Below are 23506 nucleotides of genomic sequence, written 5' to 3' on the forward strand. Positions count from 1 at the left end.
AGGTTGAGCGTTGGATCAAAAGACCTGGAAATCGGCGGGATTAAATTCTGCACAGGAGGTGTGTTTTTATGTGTTTCTCATAATATTTTTATTTTATTTTTCTACATTCAGGAGACTTGATGGTCGTTCCCAAGGACCACGGTGAACAGTATGACTGTCAGTTATTGTCTGATCAACCTCCAAAAACGAATGGAGAAGATATTAAAAAAGGTAAAATATTTTGTTTAAAGTAAGATGATCACGAAAATTTAATTCTCCTATTGTATCACTTCACTTTTTTTAACGTACAACGTAGCATGCGGATACAGATAAATTAAATTAAAAATGACCCGCCACTGAAAAAATATCGTGCGTGGACCAAATTACATCTAATAAATAATTTTTTAATTCTAGTGGGTACTAATTCAAAAATTTGCGAACGACTGGGCAAAAAAGACTGTTCAGAGCTGAGAGCGGGACAGCATTGCTTTGGAGGCTACTCAGGCAGAAAATGCCAGACACGTAATATTTAAAACGCCTTAAAAAACAATCTTTTAACCATTTTCCCTCTTTAGCCTGTTCCGGAAATAATTATGGAATGGATTGTGCTGAAGAGTACCCAGCTGGCCGTTGTGTCAACGACGAATACAGTAGAAAAGACGGATCGTGCAATCTTGCTTGTGGAAATGGGACCTTTAGCTTTCCTTTTTGCACCACTCGTAAAGAATATCTAAAATTTGTTTACCCTCTTAGTAATACTCTTAATGCATAGCAATTAGAATGGTGAACCCCGTTGTTGCGAGCGTTTCGACATCAGACATTATATTGAGGATGCCGGACAGCAGCCAGCTCACTGGTCATGAGTACATCCTCGTGAGTTACAGAAAAGTAATATATCTTTAGGAACTATTACTCGATAACATTAAAAAAATCTCTACGTTTAGAAAAACGCAGGAACAATTTGGCTCACCAAGCTTCATAAAGAGACGGACGGTGAATTCGTTACACTGGAGCAACTTATACCAAACTGGGACTACGAAATCACTCTTACTGTGTATGAATACAATTGGGAAATGAACCTGCAAAATGTGACGCCTGGACCAACTATTACTGTTAAAACTTGCAGGCCGATTGGTGAGTTAAATATTTTAAGACATCGGCGTTTATTCTGTTATTTACTGGATTTCCCTAGATGGCTCAAATGTCAACATCCAAATCGACGATTCAGGCGCAGCTCTGATTAATGCTGTAGTTGATGAGGATTACTGCCCGCTGGACACTTTGAACATATTCCTCACAACTGATATTGAAAAAAGAAGAGAACAGTTGCAGGTTACGTTCCCCATCGTGAAAAAAACGCACTACAAGCATAAATTGAATTTATGCGTATCCGGATCCTACTACGACGTGACGCTCTTGGATGTTAACAAAAACGAAGTCGACGCCAGACTCAACTGCACGTCCAAAGACCACCTGGCAGTTTTGTCACCGCCCAAAAGTAATCAGAATTAGTCATTTAAAATAAATAACTTATTAATACTATATTATTGCAGATCCCCTAGTTCCTACCCGATGCAAACCGATCAGTAAGTTGAACATTTAAACAATCATATTTTATTTCAATGAATTCGATTAGATGAGTTATTGGTTGACATCACCATCGAGGATCCATTTAAAGTGTTCATCGGCACTAACACAAGCGCCACGCAGAGTAGAAAAGTATGCGCGCCCAAATTAATGAGAGTTTCCCGAGCCGCGTCTACACAAATCCTTTCCACGAAGCAAGTGGAAGGTTTCGGGTCCGAAAAAGATTTCGGAGATTGCGTCATTGGCTCCACGTATGACGTCACTCTGGTTGACCAGGAAGAAAACGAGTTGACGGTCAAACATGCGTGCTGGACAGTCGAGCACAGGGGTGAGTTTTCAGATTTTTGTTTTGGAGTTTATTTAATTTTGTCAATTAAGCCTTTCGAGAAGTTGCCCCAACAATCGGGAAAGTGGGAGCAAGGAAAATTGAGCTGGATATGTGGAAGAGTCTCGGTGGAATCATCCATTTCGATGAAATCCAGGTTCAGTTCCTAGATCAGGTATTTTCCATTTAATTTTTTAAATAGAACGAGTATGTTGAGAAATAAATTTTAGAAAAATAATGACAACAAGTGGAAGAGCGTGACTTACGAGAAATCTATGGGAAGATTCCTCACTCTGGATTCGCTCAAGCCTGACACGTTTTACTTAATCCGTTTCGTGTGGAGTTCGAAAAACCACCCCTCAATCGAGGGAAACGCAAAAGAGCAGCAGACCAACCCCTGCATCGCTATAGGTACAATAATTGTTATTGTTTTATTCTTAAAAACTCCTACTTCTGTTTTTTTGATAGAAATGCTTCACATGAGCTTAAAAACGTCTATTGAATTAAATTTTAATTTTTACAGATGAAAACACGGTGGAGTGGAAATTCGAGGCGCCATTAACCGTAGTGGCAAATTCGCGGGCAAATGCTTCGGAGCTGGAAGAGTTGTGCCACTGGGACAGGATCATTGCGACCTCGGGTGAAAAGACCCTAAGCACAAAGCCGGATGAATCGTCGCTCAGGTGGGACCTTTATCCGTGCGAACCCGGCCGTGAATTTATCTTCAGGCTGCAAGACGAGCAGGGAAACGCCGTTAAGAAAAGCGGCACGTGCTCGCTCCCTACGGTGCCCAGACATGAAAACGATATTTTTGCGACAAACTTCTCCTCAACCTCCTCCTGGGAGCACCTGTCGCCAATTACTGCCTTGGGCATGTTCCTGATTTTCGCATTGATCCTGCTCGGCCTCTGCTACTGCGCGTATAGAATTGCAAATTGTGCTTCATGTTCATGCTGCTTCGCTCCTTGATTGCAAGAAAAATATTTTAATTTTTTTTAATCTGGGGAGTAATCAGGTCATTTATATCCCTGAGTTTATTTTTTATTTATTTTTCAATAAACAATTGACTTCATCAATACATTTTGATCTATTTTTCCCAATTTCATACTCATATATAGAAATAGTTTCTTTCGATTGTGACACTAATATTCGAATAATCTATAAAAATTATGGAAGTATGCATTTTGATTAAATGACTGGGGCTAGACAAGAATTTCAGTTAATTCTGGGATATTTCGACTGCTTCTTGATCAGGAGAAGGGGATAACGAATTGACGCTATTATGGAATTTTTGGTACTTGACCGACTTGTCTTGAAAAATAGTCATTTTGTTTTCCTCCTTGGTGTTTAGTGGAATGAAATTGTTCTTATTCTTTCTCAGGATGAGCAAAGTCAACAGGATTACGTTAAGTACGACGAATAAGAAAAGAATGTAGTTCAAAAGCCGAAATTGGCGCAATATTTGCGACATTTGCGTCAGGATGGCGGTTGCAGCCGTTTCCTCAGCAGGCGGCGAAGATGTTTTTGCGGTCGAATTTAGAAGGCTGGATTTTTCTGTGCTGGTGCCAGACGTTGCATTGGTCTTTAGGGATGTGGTTGTGGTGGTCGGAGTGGCGGGCGTAACTGAAAATAAGAATAAATCAACTTGGTGTTGCCTTTTCTAGCATGAAGATATTCAAACCGTTTTTAAACCTTAATGAAATAATGAAAGGTATACTGGAAACCAGTAGGTTCGTGAAATGTTTGTGCAATGCAATGAATGGATTTTTGAAATTAATGGGATTACCATACCTGGAGATTCCTCTAAGGATGGTTCACCGACTGAAGTCTTCAAAAGCCTGTATCTTGGCTTTCCTTCATTTGTATCGATCGCCGTGATCCAAATAGTTCCAATTTGGTCCAAGGCAATGGTAAACGGCCGAGAAATATTATAATTCGGTCCAGCGACCTAAAACCAAGCAAATCAATAATTAAGAATTACTATGTAGAAATTCAGAGAATTCTGCTGAACACAGGGTTCGCTCTTACTGGCTCAAACATTAGCGGAATATTTGATTTTAAAACGCTCAAATCGCGAAATATTACAGAGCAGACAAATAATTTTAAAAACTCTTCCACAAAATTGGAACACAATGAGAATTGTTCTGCTCTCAAATGATATTTAAAATTGATGACCCACCTCATAAAAACGCTGCGCAAGAAATGGCTGGGAAGTGTTCCAAGAAAGTATGTAGTTTTCGTTGAAAAAAGCGGAATACAAGGTCCCGTGGTTGTCCATCACCATTCTATATGGTTTTCCAGTCCATTTTCCAATTTGTCTCGAATATAATTGTCTGCGAGTTATTCTGTGGAGTGCGGTCGTGACGGATATTGAATGCAGGTCATTGAAGAAGTTGCCAAGGTAGAGCTGTTTCGGTTCCTGACCCTTAGGGGACAAGGCAAGAGAGTAAGATTGGATTCTCTGCATAATCACAGTCCAAGTTGTATTTCTTTCCAAACTGAATACGACGATCGATTGCTCATACCAATGAGGGATATAGACAAATGTGTCGCTCGGCGTTTCGTCGAGCACCAAGTCGTTCAAGGGTTCGGTATCAGGAAACCGATGAATGATTTTGGTTTGATCGTTGTTTGACAAGTCAATAGTCAATAATTTGGATATGCAATTGTAGCTACCCCTGTCCAGCACCCACAGTCTTCCAACCGAGTCCACTTGCAGTCCTATTGCTTCTTCAATTTTGTTGCAGTTTCCAAATTCCTGCAAAAATAAAAAATTCATGTGCCCTTTTAATACAATAAACCAGGGTTTTATACAGAATTTATTTTGTTAGTTCCTAGAGATCATTGGCGGACTATTTATTATCAGTTCTCGACTGCTATAAATAATATTCAAAGTTCCGGGCAAAATGAAGATCTCTCATGATTGCCACTTTGCACAAGAATTAGTATGGGCGGGCTCGCAGCAAGCACTCACTTTCCTAATTTTAGCACCGAATATCCAATAGCCATACCATGCAATATTTTTATAAAATGAGCAATTAAACACTGAGTAGTACACAAAATTCTTATAATTTAATTTATATTAAATCCTTTGATTGAAATTTTGTATTTTTTTGTGTCACAAAATTAAATGAGAAAAACAACAAAGGCAAGACAAAAATTCTCCCCATTAAAACGTTCAACGAACAGCATTTAATTTTGCTACTTACATTAAGATACATGTCCCACGAAGGAAACGGAGTGAGCTTCGGTGGTGCAGGGGACGCGCTGCTCGTCGGAATAGACACCAGAGTCATCGGAATGCCAATATCTTTTTCTAGGGCGAGGAAGATCCTTGATCCGTAGACGGCCATGTAACGAGGATAAATATTCTTCGGTCTGAAATTGCCATATCTCAAGACCCGTATCCTGTTCGCATCTGAAGGCCACTCGTAGTCCAATTCATCCCACTGGAAGACCTGAGTGAAGTTGGCGGCGGTGGCCAGGGATGAAAGGCCGAGCAAGAAAATAGCGACGAAAAACGGAGTCATGCTGCTGGCCACTTCCAACTGCTCACAAAAAGAACCAAAACATAAGTCTGGCGGGCGTCTCCCACGCGCTTGCCCGTTGATTACGTGTGGAGAAATAACTCTCGGAGAGTAAGTTCGTGAGTAAACAATAGTGTCACCACACTTTTACAATGAACAAATAAAACATCCTTTCACAACGCATTCCAGGCAGTCAAGAGTTAAGTGCTTTTAGATTCTGGTCTTGTTTTGTTACCTAATAAAGATTACTTGAGCAATGAAGAATATTCTGACAAAAAAGAATGTTGTTTTGGCCCAAAAAGGGATTCACAGTGGTGATTGAAGGAAAATGCCAGTCGTGTAGCTGGACGCAATTTTTTGGCGCTGAAATTTTTAGTTTGCAATATTTATAACCGCTTAAAGTATTTGTTAATAGATGGTGAAATTCCAAATTTTAAGCTTGTTCCCTATTTTTTTCGGTTTCCCAAAAATGCCCAAAAGACGAATTCTGTTACTGAAGGGAGACTTTGCAAATCGTGACTGCGTTGAGGTGTCAGATTTAAAATAGCAAATATTAGAACGATTTGATTGAAAGACCTCATAATAAAGGTACATTCAGGATTAATTTTAACGTAAATAATGAGTAAGATTTAAACTGCCTTAAAATAAATTGCGCTTCCTTCTTGGTCCTATTTTGTTTTACTACAGAAAAACACAGCATATTTCTCTCTTTTGAAGTTTAAAGCTCTTCTCATTTAAATATAAATTATCTAATAAAAATTGAGTTAGGATATTCAGACTCCTATATATCTGTTTTCTTGAAATTTCCATTCACACTGAGTAAATTTTTGGGAGGCCTTTCTGATTCCTAAATTTAATCTACAAAATTCGCCCATTGTTTTGCAAGAGAACAATAGATGTAATGCGATTTGGATAAAAAAAGGAAGAGGTATAAGACAAACCTCTATTTATTTCCAATACAAAATACAATACTATCAAGAATGATTAAATGTTTATATTATATAATTAATTGAATTTAGATTAAGAAGTGCATGCATTAACTTTTCTTCACTGGTTGCTGGCTAAAAAATTTGCCTGCTTTTAGATCACGAGAAGTTGTCGTCATTTTGGGATCCGTGGTATTTGGCCAGCTCGTCACTGAAAATTATCATTCGATGGGCCTCGTTGGTGTTTGGCGGAAGAGAATTGATCCTCTTCTCTCTCAGGATGAGACAAAGAATGATCAAACCCGACAGGATGACGGTAAATACGATGGAGCAGATGAGAACGATGATAAACTGCCGATCTTGGTGCAATTTTAGCGTTAGGAAGCTGCTGTTCTGCACCTTGGTGGTTGGATTGGCTGGAGTTACTGAAACAAGAATAAATCAACAAGTAATTTCAGCAATTAAATATAAATAAAGTAAATATTAATACGGCTGGTTTTATTCGTTAGGCTTTCCCCAAATTTTAAAAAAAAAATGGTAACCATATCTCACCTGGCAAGGCCTTGGAGGATTTTGCTTCGACTGCATTGTTCAAAAGTCTGTAACTTGGCTTTCTCTCTGTATTATAGAAAGTCATCCAAAAAGTTCCATTCTCGTCAAAGGCAAAAGCAAATGGCAAAAATTCAGCCTCTAGTTCATCAGCGACCTAAAACCAAGCAAAGGACCGACTCGATGATTACTATTCTCAGAGAAGAAATGTAGAAAAATGTATATATTATTTTAAATTGGTGACCTATATACCTGATAAAAACGGTGCGCCACGAATGGCTGGTAAGTGTTCCAAGAATATATGTAGTTTTTTATCACAAAAGCGGAATAAATGGTCCCGTGGTTGTCCACCAGCATTCTATACGAACATCTTGTATTCAAGGCTCCAATTAGTTTCGGATTTGCAGCTCGAGTTCCGTCCCGAAGAGTGGCGACGGGAATTGAATACAGTTCACCGGAGTCACATTTGCTTAGGTAGAGTTCTCTCGGTTCCCGATCCTTAGGAGACAGAGCCATGGAAAAAAAGCTTATTCTTTGCGGGTCCACCCTCCAAGATTCATTTTTTTGCAAACTAAACACGACAATGTATTGTTTCACAAAAACATTCGAGTTCGATATGTAGGCGAAGGTTCCGTTTGGCGTTTCGTCGAGCATCAGTTCGTGCAACAATCTTTGAAATGGAAATCGGTGAATGATTTTGGTTTGATCGTTGTTTTTTAGGTCGATGGTCCATATTTTTGAAGCGGTACAGTCGCTACCTTCATCGAGCACCCACAGCTTTCCTTTGGAGTCCACTTGCAGCCCTCTTGCTCTTTCAATTTTGGAGTAGTCTCCCAATTTCTGAAAAAAAGGAATTGTTTTGGATGAACAACTACTGTGGCTTTATGAAAATGTGAACAAAATTAAACTTGTTCAATTTTGTGATATACAAAGTACAGCAATCATCATTTTTTTCTACTTACATGCATGTCCCACGAAGGGACTGGAGTGAGCTTCGGGAGTGCGGAGGACGCGCTGCTCGTCGGCACAGACACCAGACTCACCGGAATATTCACTTTGTGTTTTTCAAGGCTGAGGAAGGTCCTTGTTCCATAAACTGCCATGTGTATAGGATAAATGTTTTCTAGGTTAAAAGTGCCATCTTTCAAGGCCCGTGCCCTGCTCGCCTCGGAGGGCCACTCGTAGTCCCATTCATTCCACTCGAAGACCTGATTGAAGTTGGCGGCAATGGCCTTGGATGAAAGACCAAGCAAGAAAATGCTGGCGATTAAGAACGGAGACATTCTTCCAGCTTCCTCCAACTGTTGGGAATCAAAAAATGCTACAGTTACTTTGGGGACAAAACTGAAACTTTTGAATTTGATTAAAAAAAATCAGACGGTTGGGATTTAAGGAAAATTATGAAGTCTGCGGAGTCTGACACTTACCCGATGTTAACGCGTGGAAGAATAACTCTCAAGTGACGACGGAGCACGGCTTATATAGTAACAATTATTAGTCGGCCGATAGAACACACATACATTTGAATGAGTTAACAATAGTTTTAAGTAATATTAACAAATTAGGCATTCTCAAATTAAACAAATAAAACATCGTGCTCAGTTTTGAATGACAAAAATTCCCATTGTGCAAGAGCCAAAGCCGTCCAACAGTGTCCATGCACTTCCAATCCCGCTGTTGCCTGCATTCCGGTCCCCGGACAGGGATGAAAGGAATTATAAACAGACAAGAACAAAGTTATTTTTAATTAAAATAGATTGAATTATAACTAAATCGTAGGAGAACGTTTTGATTGAACAGTACATTCAGAATTAATTTTATACAAAAAAGAAATGAGAATTGAACCGCCTGAAAATTATTTGTGAACCAAAAATCTGATTCAAATTTCCACGAAATTAAAACATTAGTTTTATTCGATGCCTTTAAATAGAAGATTTTGTTCTGCCTGCGTTAATTTGTTTAATATTTGTGAAGCCGCATTTAAGAAATAAATAACGCAATCTGCTCTGCTGCTCAGCAAATTGCAAAGCACACGTGCAATCGAAATTGGTTCAACTCTCAAGGGCGTCCTGTTCTGAACTAGATTTGAACTTGAAATTAAACTAACTTGCTGGAAGGAAAATTGCAAAGCGTTGATCGCTTCTTCGACCCTTGGAAGAGATATAAACCGCACGTTTCTTTTAATCATTTTTCAGCAGCTAAGATGAGTCAAATAAATTTGCGTTCGTAAATGATTTTTAATTTATTCATGATGCATGATAAATGCATAGGCATAGGTATCACAAAGATAACCGTTTTTTTAATAAAACACATAAATATTTTTAATTTAACGGTAAAACGCTTTCAGTATTTTTGCTACCGTCATTATGGCACAAAAACTAAATATTCTGTTTGCAATATATAGTTATTTATTGTTCATACATATATGTATCAAATTACAGAAAATTTCAATGGCATAAAATGACCATCAGTAAGTCCATAATCGCTCGAAACAAAAAGTTGATCCGTCGATGCAATATTTAATAACATAAAAATTGAAATGAAGCACATTTCATACTTCACCCTACAAAATGATTTCCTAATAAAGAACAAAGTACATTGAAGCTCTTTTTCTATAAAATCGATTAAAATGTTGTTACAAAAATGGCTTTAACATTAAATTTAATTTTAAAAATATGGCACTAAATCAGAAAACGCCACGAAAACAAATATATTGGCTAATCTAATATGTATACTTTCAACCTGATATTAGAGTGTATTATTCATTATCTGTCCTCATTTTAAGTTAGTGGCAATGACTGTAGTCAAGATTTGGACAAAGAAATGCAAAAATGTCCTAAATTTTGACCATAACGGGTGGGAGCAAAAAATAGATTAAGTTTGCTCGCACTTGTTGCCAGATGACGCTTCTTGGAGTTCATCAAACCTTCTAAGTAAATGAGCTGGACAGGATTCGTCAATGTAGTCATGGGCAGAATTCCCCTCAATGTCTTTTATAGTGACATCTATATTTTTGGACAAAAGTATTTCAACAAATTTTGTATCCCAGAGCTTCTCTTTGCAAGCCAGAATCAGCGGAGTTTCGTTCAATGCATTTCTCGCGTTCAAGTCAACATTGTCTTGCTCCGCAAGCCAATTAAGAACGTCATCATTCTTATTGCGTTTGTATAATTTGATTGCCAGATGCAGAGAGGTATCTTCATTGTTCAAACGCTGTTTTACCAAATCACCATTTAAATTATGAATGAATAAAGCCATTTGAAAGCTTCCTATCGCATGGTGAAATGCGTTCATCCCGTCGTTGTCTGTCAAAGCCAAATCTGCGCCTCTTTTGCACAACTCTTGCACCAAATCATGATATGAATTAACGGCGTAGTGCAGGGCTGTTCTTCCGTTTTTATCTTTCACATGTATATCGACGCGTTTATCAAGCAATATTTTAGAAACATCCCACCTTCTATTCATGCAAGCCAGCATTAGCGGTGTCTCACCCTCGCTGTTTGTTACATTCAAGTCAATTTCGCATTGCTCAACGAGCCAATGAATTGTGTCAGTGTCAATGTCCCACGTTTTTAATGCAAAATGGAGGGCTGTGTCTCCGTTTTGCAAACGCTGTCCCAGCAACTCATTGTTTTTCTCGTGAAGAAATAATACTACCTCAAAGTTTTCGAGTGCGTGGTGCAATGCGTTCATTCCCTGATTGTCTCTTAGAGTCAAATCCACACCTTTCTCAAGCAAATGCTTCACTAAAGACAAGTTTCCTTCTGCTGCAGCGTGGTGCAATGCGTTCTTTCCCTTGTTGTCTGTTAGAGTCAAATCCACACCTTTCTCGTGCAAAAGCTTCAGTAAATACAAGTTTACATATTCCGCGGCGTAGTGCATTGCAGTTTTTCCACTTCTGTTCGAGACATTGACCTCAACATTTCTGCTCAGCAGCAATTCGGCGACCCTCCAGAACCTTCTTTGGCATGCCAGTAAGAGTGGTGTTTCGCCAGAATCATTTTTTGCGTTTAAAACGGTGTCATCTACTTGTTTTATAATCCACAGAGTGATCTCTTCCGTTTCACCACGATACCTTTCCAATGCCAGATGTTGAGTGAAGAACTGGGCATCATTAAATCCCAAATTCAATGCCAGATGTAGAGTTGTGTCTCCATATTTTGTACGCTGCTTCAAAAGATCTCCGTTCTTCTTATTGAGGAATCGTAGCATTTTTTCGTTTTTGATCGCGTAGTGGATTGCATTCTTTCCTTTCATGTCCATTTGAGTTAAATCTGCGTTGTTTTTTAGCAACCATTCCACCAAATCAACATTTCCTGACTCAGCAGCAAAGTGCAGTGCTGTCCTTCCTACCTTGTCCGCGTGAGTTAAATCAGCGTTATTTTCAAGCAACAATTCCACCAAATCAACATTTCCTGATTCCGCAGCAAGGTGCAGTGCTGTCCTTCCTTCATTATCACATCTGTTTAATCTCTCTTTCAGTTTAGATCCAACAAAACCCTCGCCAAGATCTTGATTTTGGACTTCCTCGGTCGCGCAGGCTAAAAACTTTTTCACAAATTGCAAATGTCCGTTTTCAGCAGCAATATGCAACGCAGTCATCCCTTTTTCATCAACCACATTGAAGTCTCCACCCAGTTCTATCCAAGTTTGCAGAGCCTCTAAATCACCCCTTCCAGCGGCTAAATGCAGGCACGTTCGCCCCCGTTTGGTTTTTACTTCCAGGTCGATATCTTTTGTCATCAAATAGTCAACAAATCTCTGTCCTTTTTTAACTGCAATACGCAACGCAGTGCAGCCATTGTTGTCCTTTGCTTTTACGTCAACTCCAATCTCTTCGACCAGAAAACGTGTTACTTCAACCGAGCAATAGCTGAATTTCAGATGAATGTGCAGCCCTGTTTGACCTCTTCCAGTTTTCTCCTTGGCCAGCTGACTATCAGTGCTGTGCAACTTTTGAATAATTTGTACTGTATTTTCATGTATCTCATTCATTTCATCATCATCATCAAAGTAACGCACACTGCTGCAAGCAAAATGAAAAGCATTCCATCCATTTTCGTCTACAGCTTGAATATTAGCGCCAGCATTGATCAACTCTTTGACACGTTCAAGATATCCATGTTCCGCAGCGCAGTGAAGAGCAGTTTTTCCTCTCTCGTCTGTCATGTTAACGTCACTCTTCTGCAGAATTAAGAAATGGTCCATACATATATTGTCATCCAAGGTCCAATCTCTTGGTTCTCCACTTGGTCGTAAGGTGTTCACGTCAACCCCTTCTTCTTCAATAAGCATTTGACATATTTCCAAACATTTACTTTTAGCTGAAAATTTAAGAAGACTTTCATCATCACCATTTTCCACGTTTTTCAAACCTGGACTCTTTTCTATAAGAAATTTTGCTATTTCTGTGTACCCCTCTTGAATAGCAAAATGTAAAACATTCAAATCTGATTCTACTTCATTGATTTCGAAAGTTTCTTTGTTGCGTTGCAGTCCACTGATGTTTTCCTCCACTAACAATTTGACCAGGTCTAGTTCATTTTCTTCTACAGCCATCATCAAAGGGTCCCAACTTTCACCATCTTCATCTATGGCTAATTTTGCGCCATGCTTAAGCAAAACTTCTACGCATTTTATAGCTCCATGGTAAATAGCCAAATATAGGGTGCTACCTTCATCACCTTGAAAATCTTTGTCGACACCATTTTGCAGCAGCAGATGAAGAATTTCGCCGTGATTCATCCCTGCAGCAAACGCTCCAGCTCTTATTATAGATCTTCTAGAGTGGATCATCTCTGGCAATCTTGGAAATTTTGTTTCCAGTTTTTCAAAGAAGAGACATGCGTTTGATTCAGCTACTAAATTCAACAGATGAGGTAAAATTATTAGCAACTCATCATCACTGTTGATTAAGTCCGTGTCGAGCAGCATGATTGCAATTTCTTCCGCTCCTTCGATTGCTCTGAACAAAAGAGTATCATCCTTTGCAACAGTAATACAGTTTCCCTCTTGCTTTTCACTGAAGGTGATAATTGGGTAAACCATTTTGAAAATATTTATGCAAACATCTTCAACCATCAAACCCAAAAAAATATCTGGTTTCAACCTCATGACTCTTAGAATTGATGTTCTGCGCTTTTCGATTTTTTCCGCGTCATTCAAAACTGTGGAATAGAAAAGATCGACAAACTTTCTGCACCACGAAAACGATTTCCCTAAAAATAAATCTGCAATATCTTCAGTGCTGCTTTGGATGTCCCAATCGCCACTATTCTCGATTTCACGTAGGAAATGTCGGGCTGCGAGAAATTCGGCGAAAGTCTGATGAATGAAAATAACATGGTTGTTTTGAAACGAGGCAATGCCATAGTAATTGTTTTTTTCTAGGTCGTCTTTCACGTAATCAGGAAGTTCAAAGCCTCTGAAGTGGTTGCTTGCCAACTTTTGAAGATCTAATATAGCAAAGGCTAATATTTCTCCAAAATCGTCTTCTTTGTTCTTGTCAACTGCTTTCCTGATCAGAGTGTCTTTCACTTTGTGCCGTACAACCTTGTCGTAGATTTGGTACAAGTTTCCTTTGGCCCCATAATTAGCAACCAAAGAAAGGTGCAAAGGATTTTCCAAGATGTCCTTTGATGCGAAGTTCTCGATGAATAATTCACATTCTTCTCGACTCTTGCCCGTCTCCAGCTTCAAAAACTCGATTTGCTGCTTTTTTTTCAAGGGATCAATCTTTACTATAACAGCTTTTGATATCCTATTTTTGATTGCTTCTGCTGCGTTAGGTCTCGTTCCGATCCATACGGATATCTGTTTCTTTTCTAGAGCTTCGATCACTTTCAGTGTTTTTTCTTGGTTATCAGGACGGATGATTTCATCGAACCCATCAAGAATCACAACACATTGCTTGCTTTCTATGCTTTTTATGATTTCCTCTTTCGAATTCTTAGTGGCTTTCACGAGAAATTCAATCTCAGTCACATTCCTGTCTAGAGAACTGAACGGAACTCTCGGGAGTGAAATACGTAAAATTTGTAAATCCGGATTTAGTTTCCCGAGTTGAAAAGCCATTTCCCTGAGAACTGTCGTCTTTCCTGTTCCTGCGACTGAACTCAAGAGCCAAATTTGTTTTTCTTTTGCTGATTTCTTCACCAAGCTGTCGAAGCTGACGTCATATTCTTTATTTTTTTGAGAATTTGTCACTGAAAAGTTAAGTTGAACAAAAGAACTGGGCCAGTCAGGAAAATTGAGTGGATACTGGAGCGTCGAGTTAAGAAAATCCCGAGTTTCTTTTGATTCGGAAATAAGCAGATTTGCGAGATGTTCTTGCAGACTCTTTTCCGTTTTCTCCTTTTGCCCATTGAAGATTTCGATCAGCTTTTGAAGATCATCTATATAGACGAAATTTTTTTTATAAATGAATAATTTTGAAAGTAAATAATACCCTTGTTGTGCAAAACTAGGACTAACCATCCACTGTGGTTTGTTGCTGATATTCTCATGTAAGGCTGTATAAATCCGGACTATATAGCAGAAGAAGACGGTGTGAGATACTTTTTATAATAAATTTTTTAATTTGGTTAGACATTTAGGAAGTATTTAGAAATTAATAAAATACAAAGTCAATTACCGCGTCAGCAGAAGAACTCGTTTCCTGGTTCACAAGGAATAATATTTTGGGTTTTCCAATCCATTGGTCGTTTTTTGGCCCGATAAATTCAAGCAGTATTTGAGATACTGCAGTTTCTTGACCGTCCACCTGCACGCAAACCTCATTTGTGTCCTCGTTTTCAGTCACAAGGCCAAAAAAAATCAGAAAAATGCAGCCAATGTCGAAGTCTCGCCACGAGGCTGAAATATGCATTGCATGATTACAAGCATTCAAATAAAATTAAGTCGTACAACCTTTATTAATGGACGTCCACGGCGTTCCACTCAGCTTCAGTTTGCTGGTCTCGAAATCTAGGTTTTGGGACAGGGCGGTTTGAACTTCATTCAACTGCTTATTTCCCTCTGTGACGGCGGAAAAGAGAAGCGCAAGGCGGCGTCGCATATTTTCCCCTGTGCTTGATTTCCAAGAGTAAAACTCGCGTTTGATGCTCATTGCGTCAGATTTAGAGGAATCTGGAGGACTCCTGAAATATAAAATTTTATCATAACATTTGTCAACACTTATCTGGATAGCCTATGTAAGTATTAAAATTAAAGGGAAATCCTGATGTAAACTCACTTTGAGATGACAAAACTTCTGTCCTGGGAAAACATCTTCACTTCTGGAGTCTGTCCAGCGGTCCCTTTGACCGAATCTTTGTGACTCTCATTTTGAATATATGTCATGACATTTATGAGACTCTCATCCTTCTCAAGAGAATTTAAGACCTTACAAGTAAGGTGGGTGAAAGTTGTTCCTGTTGCCGGGTCTCGATTGGCCAAGGTCGCTGCGAAAATAAATGCAAAAATTAGAGAACTAAATTTGTATTGACATCAAGAGTCTCACTTTCGACCGTTGAGAAGAACACAACCGTGTTTCTCGTCAGAGGGCTGTAGGTGATTCGACAAGAGTTTTCGTTCTCGAAATTAACATCTCTTGCGGGAAAAATTGTGTCCTTCAGCTCCCCTCTACATGACTATGGATTAATTATTTTAATACACCATCTTCGTTATATTAGCAGAGACTCACTCCAAAGTTAATAAATTTCAGACATTCGTCGAAACCAGTCAGCTTTTTCAGAGACTTCAACACGTCTGTTGTTGTGAAGGAAGCAAATAACTCGCTCACGTTTAGTTGGCCGTCACGCCGCTCATCCACTATCTTGCGAACATCGTCCTTGACGTAATCTGTCAAGATTACTCCATCTCTGTCGCCGTGAGAAAGAATGTAAAGCACAAACACTGATGGAACGTCTGTGTAGAATGAATACTAGCTTAAAATAAAATTCATCAATTAAATTAATCGTTTTTACCTGAACAGCCAAATTCCTGTAACAGTTTTTCTCGATCGGAGAGAAGTTGGAGCAACTCCCCTTTTTCTGGTGACAAAATACTGCGGAAGTTGCATTTCCGGTTCTTCCTGAAGGTTTCATCCAGATTCTTTACGTCCGTGTCATCACCGTCCCGGATAAGGTCTTTTTTTATCTCCAGCTAGCAAATTATTACGTTCTTATAATGTGTTTTAGGACATTCCACTGATGTATGGGAAACATTCAAGGATTCAAGCGGTATCTTTCTGACGGCACAAGAAAATGTGACGCTTTTGAAACATTTAGTTTATTTTATATTGTATGAATGTTCCGAGAACATTAGTTGGTATTCTGCTTCATAAATGACACACATGAGGAACATTTGCCATCTACCGGTTTCAATTGTCCAATTGGGTACTACGTGCCCTCAAGTGTTACTTGAAACGAACGTAGATGTAACATTTAAACCTGATATTAAATGAACACAACAATATTTCTACAGAAAAGTAATAAACTTTCCTTTGATAACAAAATATTTTACCTGAGTTAATTCTTGTAGCTGAGTCTTGGCGTCCTTAAAGTCGTAGTGCACGACGAGCACACAAACACTGAGAATTGAGGTTTTAAATCAATTTTGTCGGATATTTTTCACTATTATTATACTTGTCTGCATCTTGTGGAGTTTGGTCTTTCGACACGAAATACCCAAACCTGGCTCGCCCCGCAGACATTTTATCTTCTGAAATAGTAAGTGATTAGTGATAAACTACTTATTACCTTCAAGGTCATTGAAAAGTGATTGATGTCCAGTTTCGGACTTCGGGGCCAAAAATATTTTATTTTAAGTGGGGGGTAGTGGAGGGCCCCAAGGTCTTTTGCAAATAAAACTGAATGTATCGGACATAGAGGTCTGCGCGAGCAACGCCGGCTTTTTTACTCAAAATTTGAGCCAGTCGCAGCCGTCAATATATAAGAGCCAAGCCAACCAGCTGGAAACAATTTTAAAAACTGCGACTACCGTTGCAAAAATGCCAATGTGATGGTTTCCAATGTACTGATTATTTTCCGTTAGTCTCGTTCTCCCGTTGCATGCGGCTAAATTCGTGGTTGAACCCTCTAATAGTTCTATATATATCCTCCATAATCTGTAAAATCAAATATTTAAAAGCAAAAAATAAATTTGGGAGGAGCGCTAATTTAACAGAATGTACAGGATAATATATTTTGGAGCCGACAAAGAAAGGATAAAAAATTGGGGTTGAAATGGGATGAGAGCAATTCCACAATATCTGGTTAGTGGAGGTGAAGATGAGTGCAACGGTTGGTGCTTTTTGCAATTCTGATGGTTAGAACCTGAGGTTTGGACACAAAAAGTTCAAAAAATGTATTTTTTGTCAGAGTTTTTCGAAAACCACTCTTAAAATTTTCAGCTAGAATTGTTTTTACTTTATTAAATCGAAAAAGTAAAACAATTTTTTTTAGGATTAGAAATCCTGTCCATTTTCCAGATAAAAATTTCTGTTTCCGTATGAAAAACTGGAAAAGGACCAGATTCCGGTTTCCTGTCTTGAGATATGATGCTCTTCTTGACTGATAGAAAGTACAAATATCTTAATTAATTCATGAAACCTAATAACCCACTTCGAATTTTTTTTGGGAAAAAATGGTAAGAAAAAAATCAATTCAGAAACGTGATTTTTCTTTAGTTATTCGAGCCGCGCCGTGAGATTTAGGCGGCTAAGCTGGTTTAGCCAGCAGCCGACAAAAATTGGGCGGCTCAAACCTGGATAATAATTATTGTTATTTTATTGACGCGCTACATTTGCCGAATATGCTGAAAAAAATATGTTTCAGTCTAATTCTCTACTACGGAGACTTGAATAAACCTTAAGGAATTCGGTTTTTTGATTCCCCGATTGGACGACACACCCCCAATTTCAAGATATATCCGTCGATGGGCCGCGCGGGCGGCTGCGGATGAGCAGAGGAGCGAGAGCGAGAGCAACACGCGCACCAAAAGTCTCTCAATGCCGCTCGGTAAAACGCACTCTGATCTCAGAAGTTCAGCAGGCGGCAAACAATATTTTAATCAGGGTTCGCAAAAACCCTAATTTTTCCGGAAAACCCCACTGCATTGAAAAAAACTGTTTTTTGCGGGTTTTCCTGCGCATTGTTCCGAAACACATGTATTGTTATGGAAACTGAGCACTGTGCGGTTGCGGTTTTGGTATTAAAAAACCGCAAACCGCACACCACAACCGCAGATGCGGTTATAATTTTGCGGTTGCGGTGCGGTTGCGGTTTCGTTTTTGCGGTTGCGGTAGAACCGCATAAAACCGCAAATCTTGAGAATCAATAATTACCATTTTTAATAATGCGACTGTTTTTTATGTTTTTTTTTTGCTCTTTTTATCCCTGTCCTCGGAGCGGGAAGGGCGCGCACTGCACTAGCACGAATTCTGAATTCCGGGTCCCAATAACACCGCGAACGGATAACATGGGCGCACCAGGCCGCACAGGGACCCAGCCCACTCAAGGGCCACTTGCCTCCTGTTTTAGCATTAAGTCAGGGTTCGCCAAGTTAACATTGCGCAAAAATGCAGAATTGTTTTTTTAACAAGTCGGATAATATACCGCTATTTTTTGCATTTACCCGCAAGAAAAATACAAAATTAGTATTAAATTTATTAAAAACAATATTAATTTTCAAGGGAACGCTGCAAAACATCGCCCAAATGTCTTCATGGAAGATAGAACAATAAATGTATAACGTTGTTGTAATATCTGGGAATGGGCACTTTATAATAAAACAAAAATTAGAAAATCTCCATTCTTTGAATAAATTACGTGTTAAATCTAATATCAAGCCAATCAACTACTACAACGTTATTGATGCATCATAAATTCAATATAATTATGGGCTTCTTTTAGTGGACAAGTTGATCGGATCAAGAGCCACTTAAATTTGTGCCCGCAATAAAAAACCAGTCCAAATTGTTCAGAATGGCGTTATTTTCAGGATATGTTGAAGATTATTTCATAAATTAATATAAATTACATTTTTCCACTTTTTGGGTTCTTTGAACCTCCAAATCTCGGGTTCTAATTATCAGAATTGCAAAAATGTCCCACCGTTAGACTCGCCTTGACCTCCGCTAAACAGCCAAAGTGTTAAGGGGGAGCTTACCCTCATCCCTTTCAACTCCATTGCTAAAATTTTAACAAAAAACATGCTTCTATTTGCATGGACTTGGCTTCAAAACATTTAAAATCATCCTATATTCCTACTGAATTACCACCCCGTTCATTCAACCAAAACTGTTTTTTTTTAAATAAAAAGTAAATTAATAAAATTATCCAGAGTTATAAAATGTTATTCATTTTCGAGGGGTTCCAAGTATAGGGGTGGAGGTTAAGAACCCCTAAACCCTTCAGCTGCTCTGGGGAGGTCAAGACGATTCTAATGGTGAAAGGTTTTTGCAATTATGATGGGGTTAAAACCCGAGATTTGGAGTTGCACGCAGAAATAATGAAATTTGAAGCCTTGCTAAAACAAAACTATTTTGTTCTAATTTCTAATACATTAAATAAATTGCGGTTTTGCGGTAATTTTGCGGTTACCGCACTGTGGTTTTGGTTAAGACCGATGCGGTTGTGGTGCGGTTGCGGTTTTTTATTTAAAAAAATGCGGTTACCATATGGTAATGTAAATTGACACCGCACATTGCTCTATATGTAAAATAAAAAAATCTCATGATGGATGACCAAAAATAGAGATTTTTCAAAATCACCAAAATCAGTATTAGATCAACTGTTTTCACCCAGAGACTGAAAATTTTAACTCTCATCGTAATTTTCCGAAATTTTAGGCTCTTTTGGAACGAAAATTTCCTTTTTTTGGTTAAATTCAGAAAAATGCGGAAAAACCCAAAACCGGCGGAAAGGTCTCGCCAGGGTGAGGCGGGGGACGGCGAGGCATTTCCAGGGAAAGTTCGTCCCTCGTCCTATCGAGCTATGAGACAAAAAACCGAGCTGCCCCCGTCGAGACATTGGTAAATGCTTTGAAAATTAAAAATATGATCATCGAGTTCGCTTCCTTTCAATAATGGGGTTCTGAATAAACGGCGCTATTTGAATTAAGGGTTGTTTGGGCGCCGTGCAGCACCGAAAAGCGCCTCGCTGCAGAGCGCTTCGCCGTACAGCAGTAATCAGAGAAAGTGTTCCGCTTGTCCGCCACACTGTGCTTCGCTGCTCCTCTGCCAAGCGCTTTGCCGCACAGTCAAATTGGAAAAAGTTTAGGCGGCGCCGCTCCTCATCCGTGCGCGCGTTGCATCGCGAGTGCAAAATCCACATCGAGGAACAAGAAAACATCAAAAAATGAGCAAATGCACCGTCAGAACCGAATAAAAACAGTCATCAGGTGGCGCGACCTGAGGAAGTCCGGGGGCAGGCGGGGTGAAAAAATTCATCGGCGTGTGAACTTTGCCAGAAAACGCGAAAAAAACAAATTATAAATCGGCCTGGGAAAGGATCTCAGGTCGCGGAACCCTGAAAAAGGTCGTTTGAGCAAGCCAGGTCGTAGCCCATTGCGATCTCTGTCGAAAGGGGGTCGTGGTCGACTCTGTGATGAACGGTCGGATTTTCCCAAAAATAAAACCATTTTCGTCGCGCGCGGCACACAGAACGGCACACACACTTGTGTGCGAAACCCAAAATCCCGCAAAAAAAAAAAATTCAGCAAAGCAAAATTGCTGTAAATCGAGACTTGAGCGTCTTTCGACTTCCTCGTACTGATCCGATCGCCAGGGGCTTCGCGGCGCCCACGCGCGCATTTGCGACAGCCCTAATTGCTGTCTGTGAAAAATCCGAATTTTTAAAAATTCCGTCGTAATTTTTAAAATTCGCTTATGGGCCCGAAATTTTTCAAATTCGGTTTGCAGTCACTTTTCATCGATCAGAATAGAATCAGAAGAGAATCGCGACAGAAAAATGATTTTACTAATTTAAAACCCTAATTTTAATATCGCCGAAGAACGATATCGCTGTTAAATTCTGCGTGTTATTGACGCATTCGCCACCCCCGTCGCCCCCAACCCCCGCAGAAAGAAGAACGCCTTGTTAAAGTGGCGTGCAAGAAGTTTTATTTCTGTCACATATTCGGCGATGACACAACGCGGCGGGTCGGCCGATGGGGAGCAACGCACGTGCAACAAAAGTCTAAGAACTTATTTAATGGCCCTCCGCTAATCGTAATTAATAACAGCGGATGAAAAACATTTTTTTATTTCGCCAAAACGACGGCATTCTCACGAGTGGCGAAGCAGAGGGAGGTATCAGCTGGGGGGGTTTCTATTTCTGCCGTACACGCGTCTGACAATGAGTGAGCATTTTTTGCTCAATTTTTTAGCCAGCTGCTGCCGCCACTTTTTGCGAGCCGCTGGATGCTATGTTAATGCTGCGAATGCAATTGCATAAATGCCGTTTATTTACCGAGTATATTCGGCGAGCCGCCGCAGCCGCCGCAGCCGCCAGATTTTCGTGGCTAAGCCGGTGTAGCCATGCAGCAGCCGGAAAAGATTGGGCGGCTCAGACCTCTTTTCGAAATGCTCAAATTCTTCCGCACCTTTCTAGCGGGTTTTAGGGACTAATTTGTGCCGTTTCAAAAAAAGACGTCGGTTAGGGGAGTGAAGGAGATGGTCATGATTGGGCCCGAGCTCCTCTGCGGCCACTTGGGCCCTATACAGTCTGTGTTATTGGGACCCCACGGGATGCGCTGAGCAAAGGTTTGGGGAAAAATAAAAATTAAAGAGGAATGATAGTGAATTTCCCCGCAAAATCCTTTAACACACATACAGATTGGGTCCTAAAAATCATGTACAGTTAAAAAATACATAGGCAGCACTGTAAATTTTCGAGAAAATCGGCCTCAAACTTAGCATTGTTTTAAATGGAGAATTTTCAACGGAATTGTGTAATCGCGATTTTCTCTGAAATTCCGCATTTCTCGAAAAAAAGACTCTGGCTGTCCGATAGATCTCGATGAGAGGATTCCAAATCATGTGAGAAAACATCGTGCAGCACTGTAAATTTCGGAGAAAATTGGCAAAAACAATCTGATTGGTCAGCGCCGAGCGCTGCTGGCCAACAGAGGGGGGCGTTTCACGCCGTCGCTTCTGGTCGCATTACAGAAGGTGGCCGGCGCGCAACTCAATTATCATTTTAATTACGTTTTCATCATCAGAAAAATGTGAAATTTTCGCACATGGTAACCAATGAATCTGTCCTTGAAAATCAATAAAAAAATTATTAATATTATATACGCATGAGTCTCTGATAGCCAGAAGGGTCCGAGTTTGCCTCTGAAAATCATTGAAATTATTAAAACGAAAGAAATATTTTTTCTGAGATGATTCTTGAATAAATTAACTTAATTTTGGGTATTTTGATTTTTCCCAAAAAAATTTAAAACGTTCTTTAACGGACATCTGAAATTTTCAGACGAATTTTTTTCGAAAATTAAAAATTTGAGAAAATTTTGCTGAGTGGGAAAAAACTGGAAATTTAATCAGCTTTCTGAATTTAGGCAGTATTGAACACTACTATGAACTGGTGAATTTTAATGAAGCCAAAAACGGACCACTTTTGAAAATCTGCAAATTTTGAAAAAATAAAAAATTTCTTTCAAGACTCAAAAAAGCATTTTTTTATTTTCTTACTATTAAATTGTTATAATTTGTCTCACCCCGGAAGCAATTAATTTCCTATGCTAAAAAAAGAGGGCGTAACCAGTAAAATTCGAAAAATTGGATTTTGGGGCACTTTTGGTCTGAAGGACTTGGAAAAAATAGGTCGGTTAGGGTTAACTTTACATGAAATTTCATATTTTTAAATAGAAAAATCACTATCATTCCACTGTAAAGAGGAAAAATTTTGCATGATGAATAAAATATGAATTCAATTAATTTTTGCTGTTATTTTATCTGACAATGAGCACTTCACAAAAAGTTCATTCATTAATTTTAAGGCCGCCAGTCAATTTAAATGGGGAAGGTATTTAATTGAACCCCGTTGCCATCAAAACCCGTTGACGCAGTAATTATAATTTTACTTTGCAAGCGACGAATATAGTAAATTGCAAAGTTACTCTGAAAACAATTGCCCTACCTTATTGTTGATCTGCCATCTAGTCGGAGAACTCAGGAAATGTTCAGGGCAGCTTCCCTCCCAATTTGAAGTAAGAGAGCAACTCGGCGGTCGCCGCGCGGAGGAGCACACTCGCGACTCGCGTCTCGCGGCAGCGATCTGTGAAGTGTCGTGCGTGCGGAGCGGCTGCTTGCCGATTCGCCTCCCGCGAGAGTAAGACTTTTCGCTGGACTTTCTATTTTTAAAAAAGCGATGCACGTGTTTTCGCTCTCGTCACTGGCAGTTCCTCGATCGCCCGCGCAGAGGCAGCAGCAGCCAATCTCATCCAGCGAACAAGACAATTATCGCCTCACTCCTATAACATTCCATTGACATTTTGAATTTTTATTCATGCGCTGCAACCTTTTATTAAATTCTTAAAAATATATCTTTCCCATCGAATTACAGGTGTAATGCAATGAAAAATAAAATCAGTTTGTTGTTCGTGAGATCGACTATCGGACGAAC

General features: G+C 39.4%; 4 protein-coding genes across 4 annotated transcripts; all 4 read right to left on the reverse strand.

The window, feature by feature from the left end:
- Positions 1-3034: 3034 nt before the first annotated feature.
- LOC135936962 (uncharacterized) lies at positions 3035-6061 on the reverse strand. The gene is made up of 4 exons (XM_065479985.1): positions 5101-6061; positions 4071-4649; positions 3683-3839; positions 3035-3514 (listed from the first exon to the last, which is right to left on the reverse strand). The coding sequence occupies exons 1-4, from the start codon at positions 5419-5421 to the stop codon at positions 3111-3113; spliced, it is 1461 nt and encodes a 486-aa protein (XP_065336057.1). The 5' UTR covers positions 5422-6061; the 3' UTR covers positions 3035-3110.
- A 310-nt stretch (positions 6062-6371) lies between these two features.
- Positions 6372-8610, reverse strand: LOC135936451 (protein yellow-like). Its single transcript, XM_065479260.1, has 4 exons — positions 7856-8610; positions 7146-7733; positions 6897-7050; positions 6372-6769 (listed from the first exon to the last, which is right to left on the reverse strand). The coding sequence occupies exons 1-4, from the start codon at positions 8174-8176 to the stop codon at positions 6504-6506; spliced, it is 1329 nt and encodes a 442-aa protein (XP_065335332.1). The 5' UTR covers positions 8177-8610; the 3' UTR covers positions 6372-6503.
- A 175-nt stretch (positions 8611-8785) lies between these two features.
- Positions 8786-14085, reverse strand: LOC135936654 (serine/threonine-protein phosphatase 6 regulatory ankyrin repeat subunit B-like). The gene has a single exon (XM_065479540.1). The coding sequence runs from the start codon at positions 13965-13967 to the stop codon at positions 9768-9770; it is 4200 nt and encodes a 1399-aa protein (XP_065335612.1). The 5' UTR covers positions 13968-14085; the 3' UTR covers positions 8786-9767.
- On the reverse strand, positions 14068-23335 carry LOC135935869 (uncharacterized). Its single transcript, XM_065478447.1, has 12 exons — positions 23021-23335; positions 16520-16595; positions 16398-16464; positions 15860-16037; positions 15577-15800; positions 15394-15523; positions 15127-15334; positions 14802-15031; positions 14527-14747; positions 14341-14419; positions 14155-14287; positions 14068-14074 (listed from the first exon to the last, which is right to left on the reverse strand). The coding sequence occupies exons 2-12, from the start codon at positions 16585-16587 to the stop codon at positions 14068-14070; spliced, it is 1545 nt and encodes a 514-aa protein (XP_065334519.1). The 5' UTR covers positions 16588-16595; positions 23021-23335.
- Positions 23336-23506: the final 171 nt, after the last annotated feature.

This window comes from Cloeon dipterum, chromosome 2 (genome assembly GCF_949628265.1).
Source record: "Cloeon dipterum chromosome 2, ieCloDipt1.1, whole genome shotgun sequence".
Classification (NCBI taxonomy): domain Eukaryota; kingdom Metazoa; phylum Arthropoda; class Insecta; order Ephemeroptera; family Baetidae; genus Cloeon; species Cloeon dipterum.

Coding starts and splice junctions, on each gene's coding strand:
- LOC135936654 (XM_065479540.1), bottom strand. CDS start 13,967: ATGGCTTTTCAACTCGGGAAACTAAATCCGGATTTACAAATTTTACGT.
- LOC135935869 (XM_065478447.1), bottom strand. CDS start 16,587: ATGTCTGCGGGGCGAGCCAGGTTTGGGTATTTCGTGTCGAAAGACCAA. Junction 15,801..15,859: donor ACAGGAATTTGGCTGTTCAG/GTAAAAACGATT, acceptor CATTCTACACAG/ACGTTCCATCAGTGTTTGTG. Junction 15,335..15,393: donor GTTCTTCTCAACGGTCGAAA/GTGAGACTCTTG, acceptor TTATTTTCGCAG/CGACCTTGGCCAATCGAGAC.
- LOC135936451 (XM_065479260.1), bottom strand. CDS start 8,176: ATGTCTCCGTTCTTAATCGCCAGCATTTTCTTGCTTGGTCTTTCATCC. Junction 7,734..7,855: donor TCCCTTCGTGGGACATGCAT/GTAAGTAGAAAA, acceptor CCTTTTTTTCAG/AAATTGGGAGACTACTCCAA. Junction 6,770..6,896: donor ATCCTCCAAGGCCTTGCCAG/GTGAGATATGGT, acceptor TTCTTGTTTCAG/TAACTCCAGCCAATCCAACC.
- LOC135936962 (XM_065479985.1), bottom strand. CDS start 5,421: ATGACTCCGTTTTTCGTCGCTATTTTCTTGCTCGGCCTTTCATCCCTG. Junction 3,840..4,070: donor TTGCGCAGCGTTTTTATGAG/GTGGGTCATCAA, acceptor GCTTGGTTTTAG/GTCGCTGGACCGAATTATAA. Junction 3,515..3,682: donor ATCCTTAGAGGAATCTCCAG/GTATGGTAATCC, acceptor TCTTATTTTCAG/TTACGCCCGCCACTCCGACC.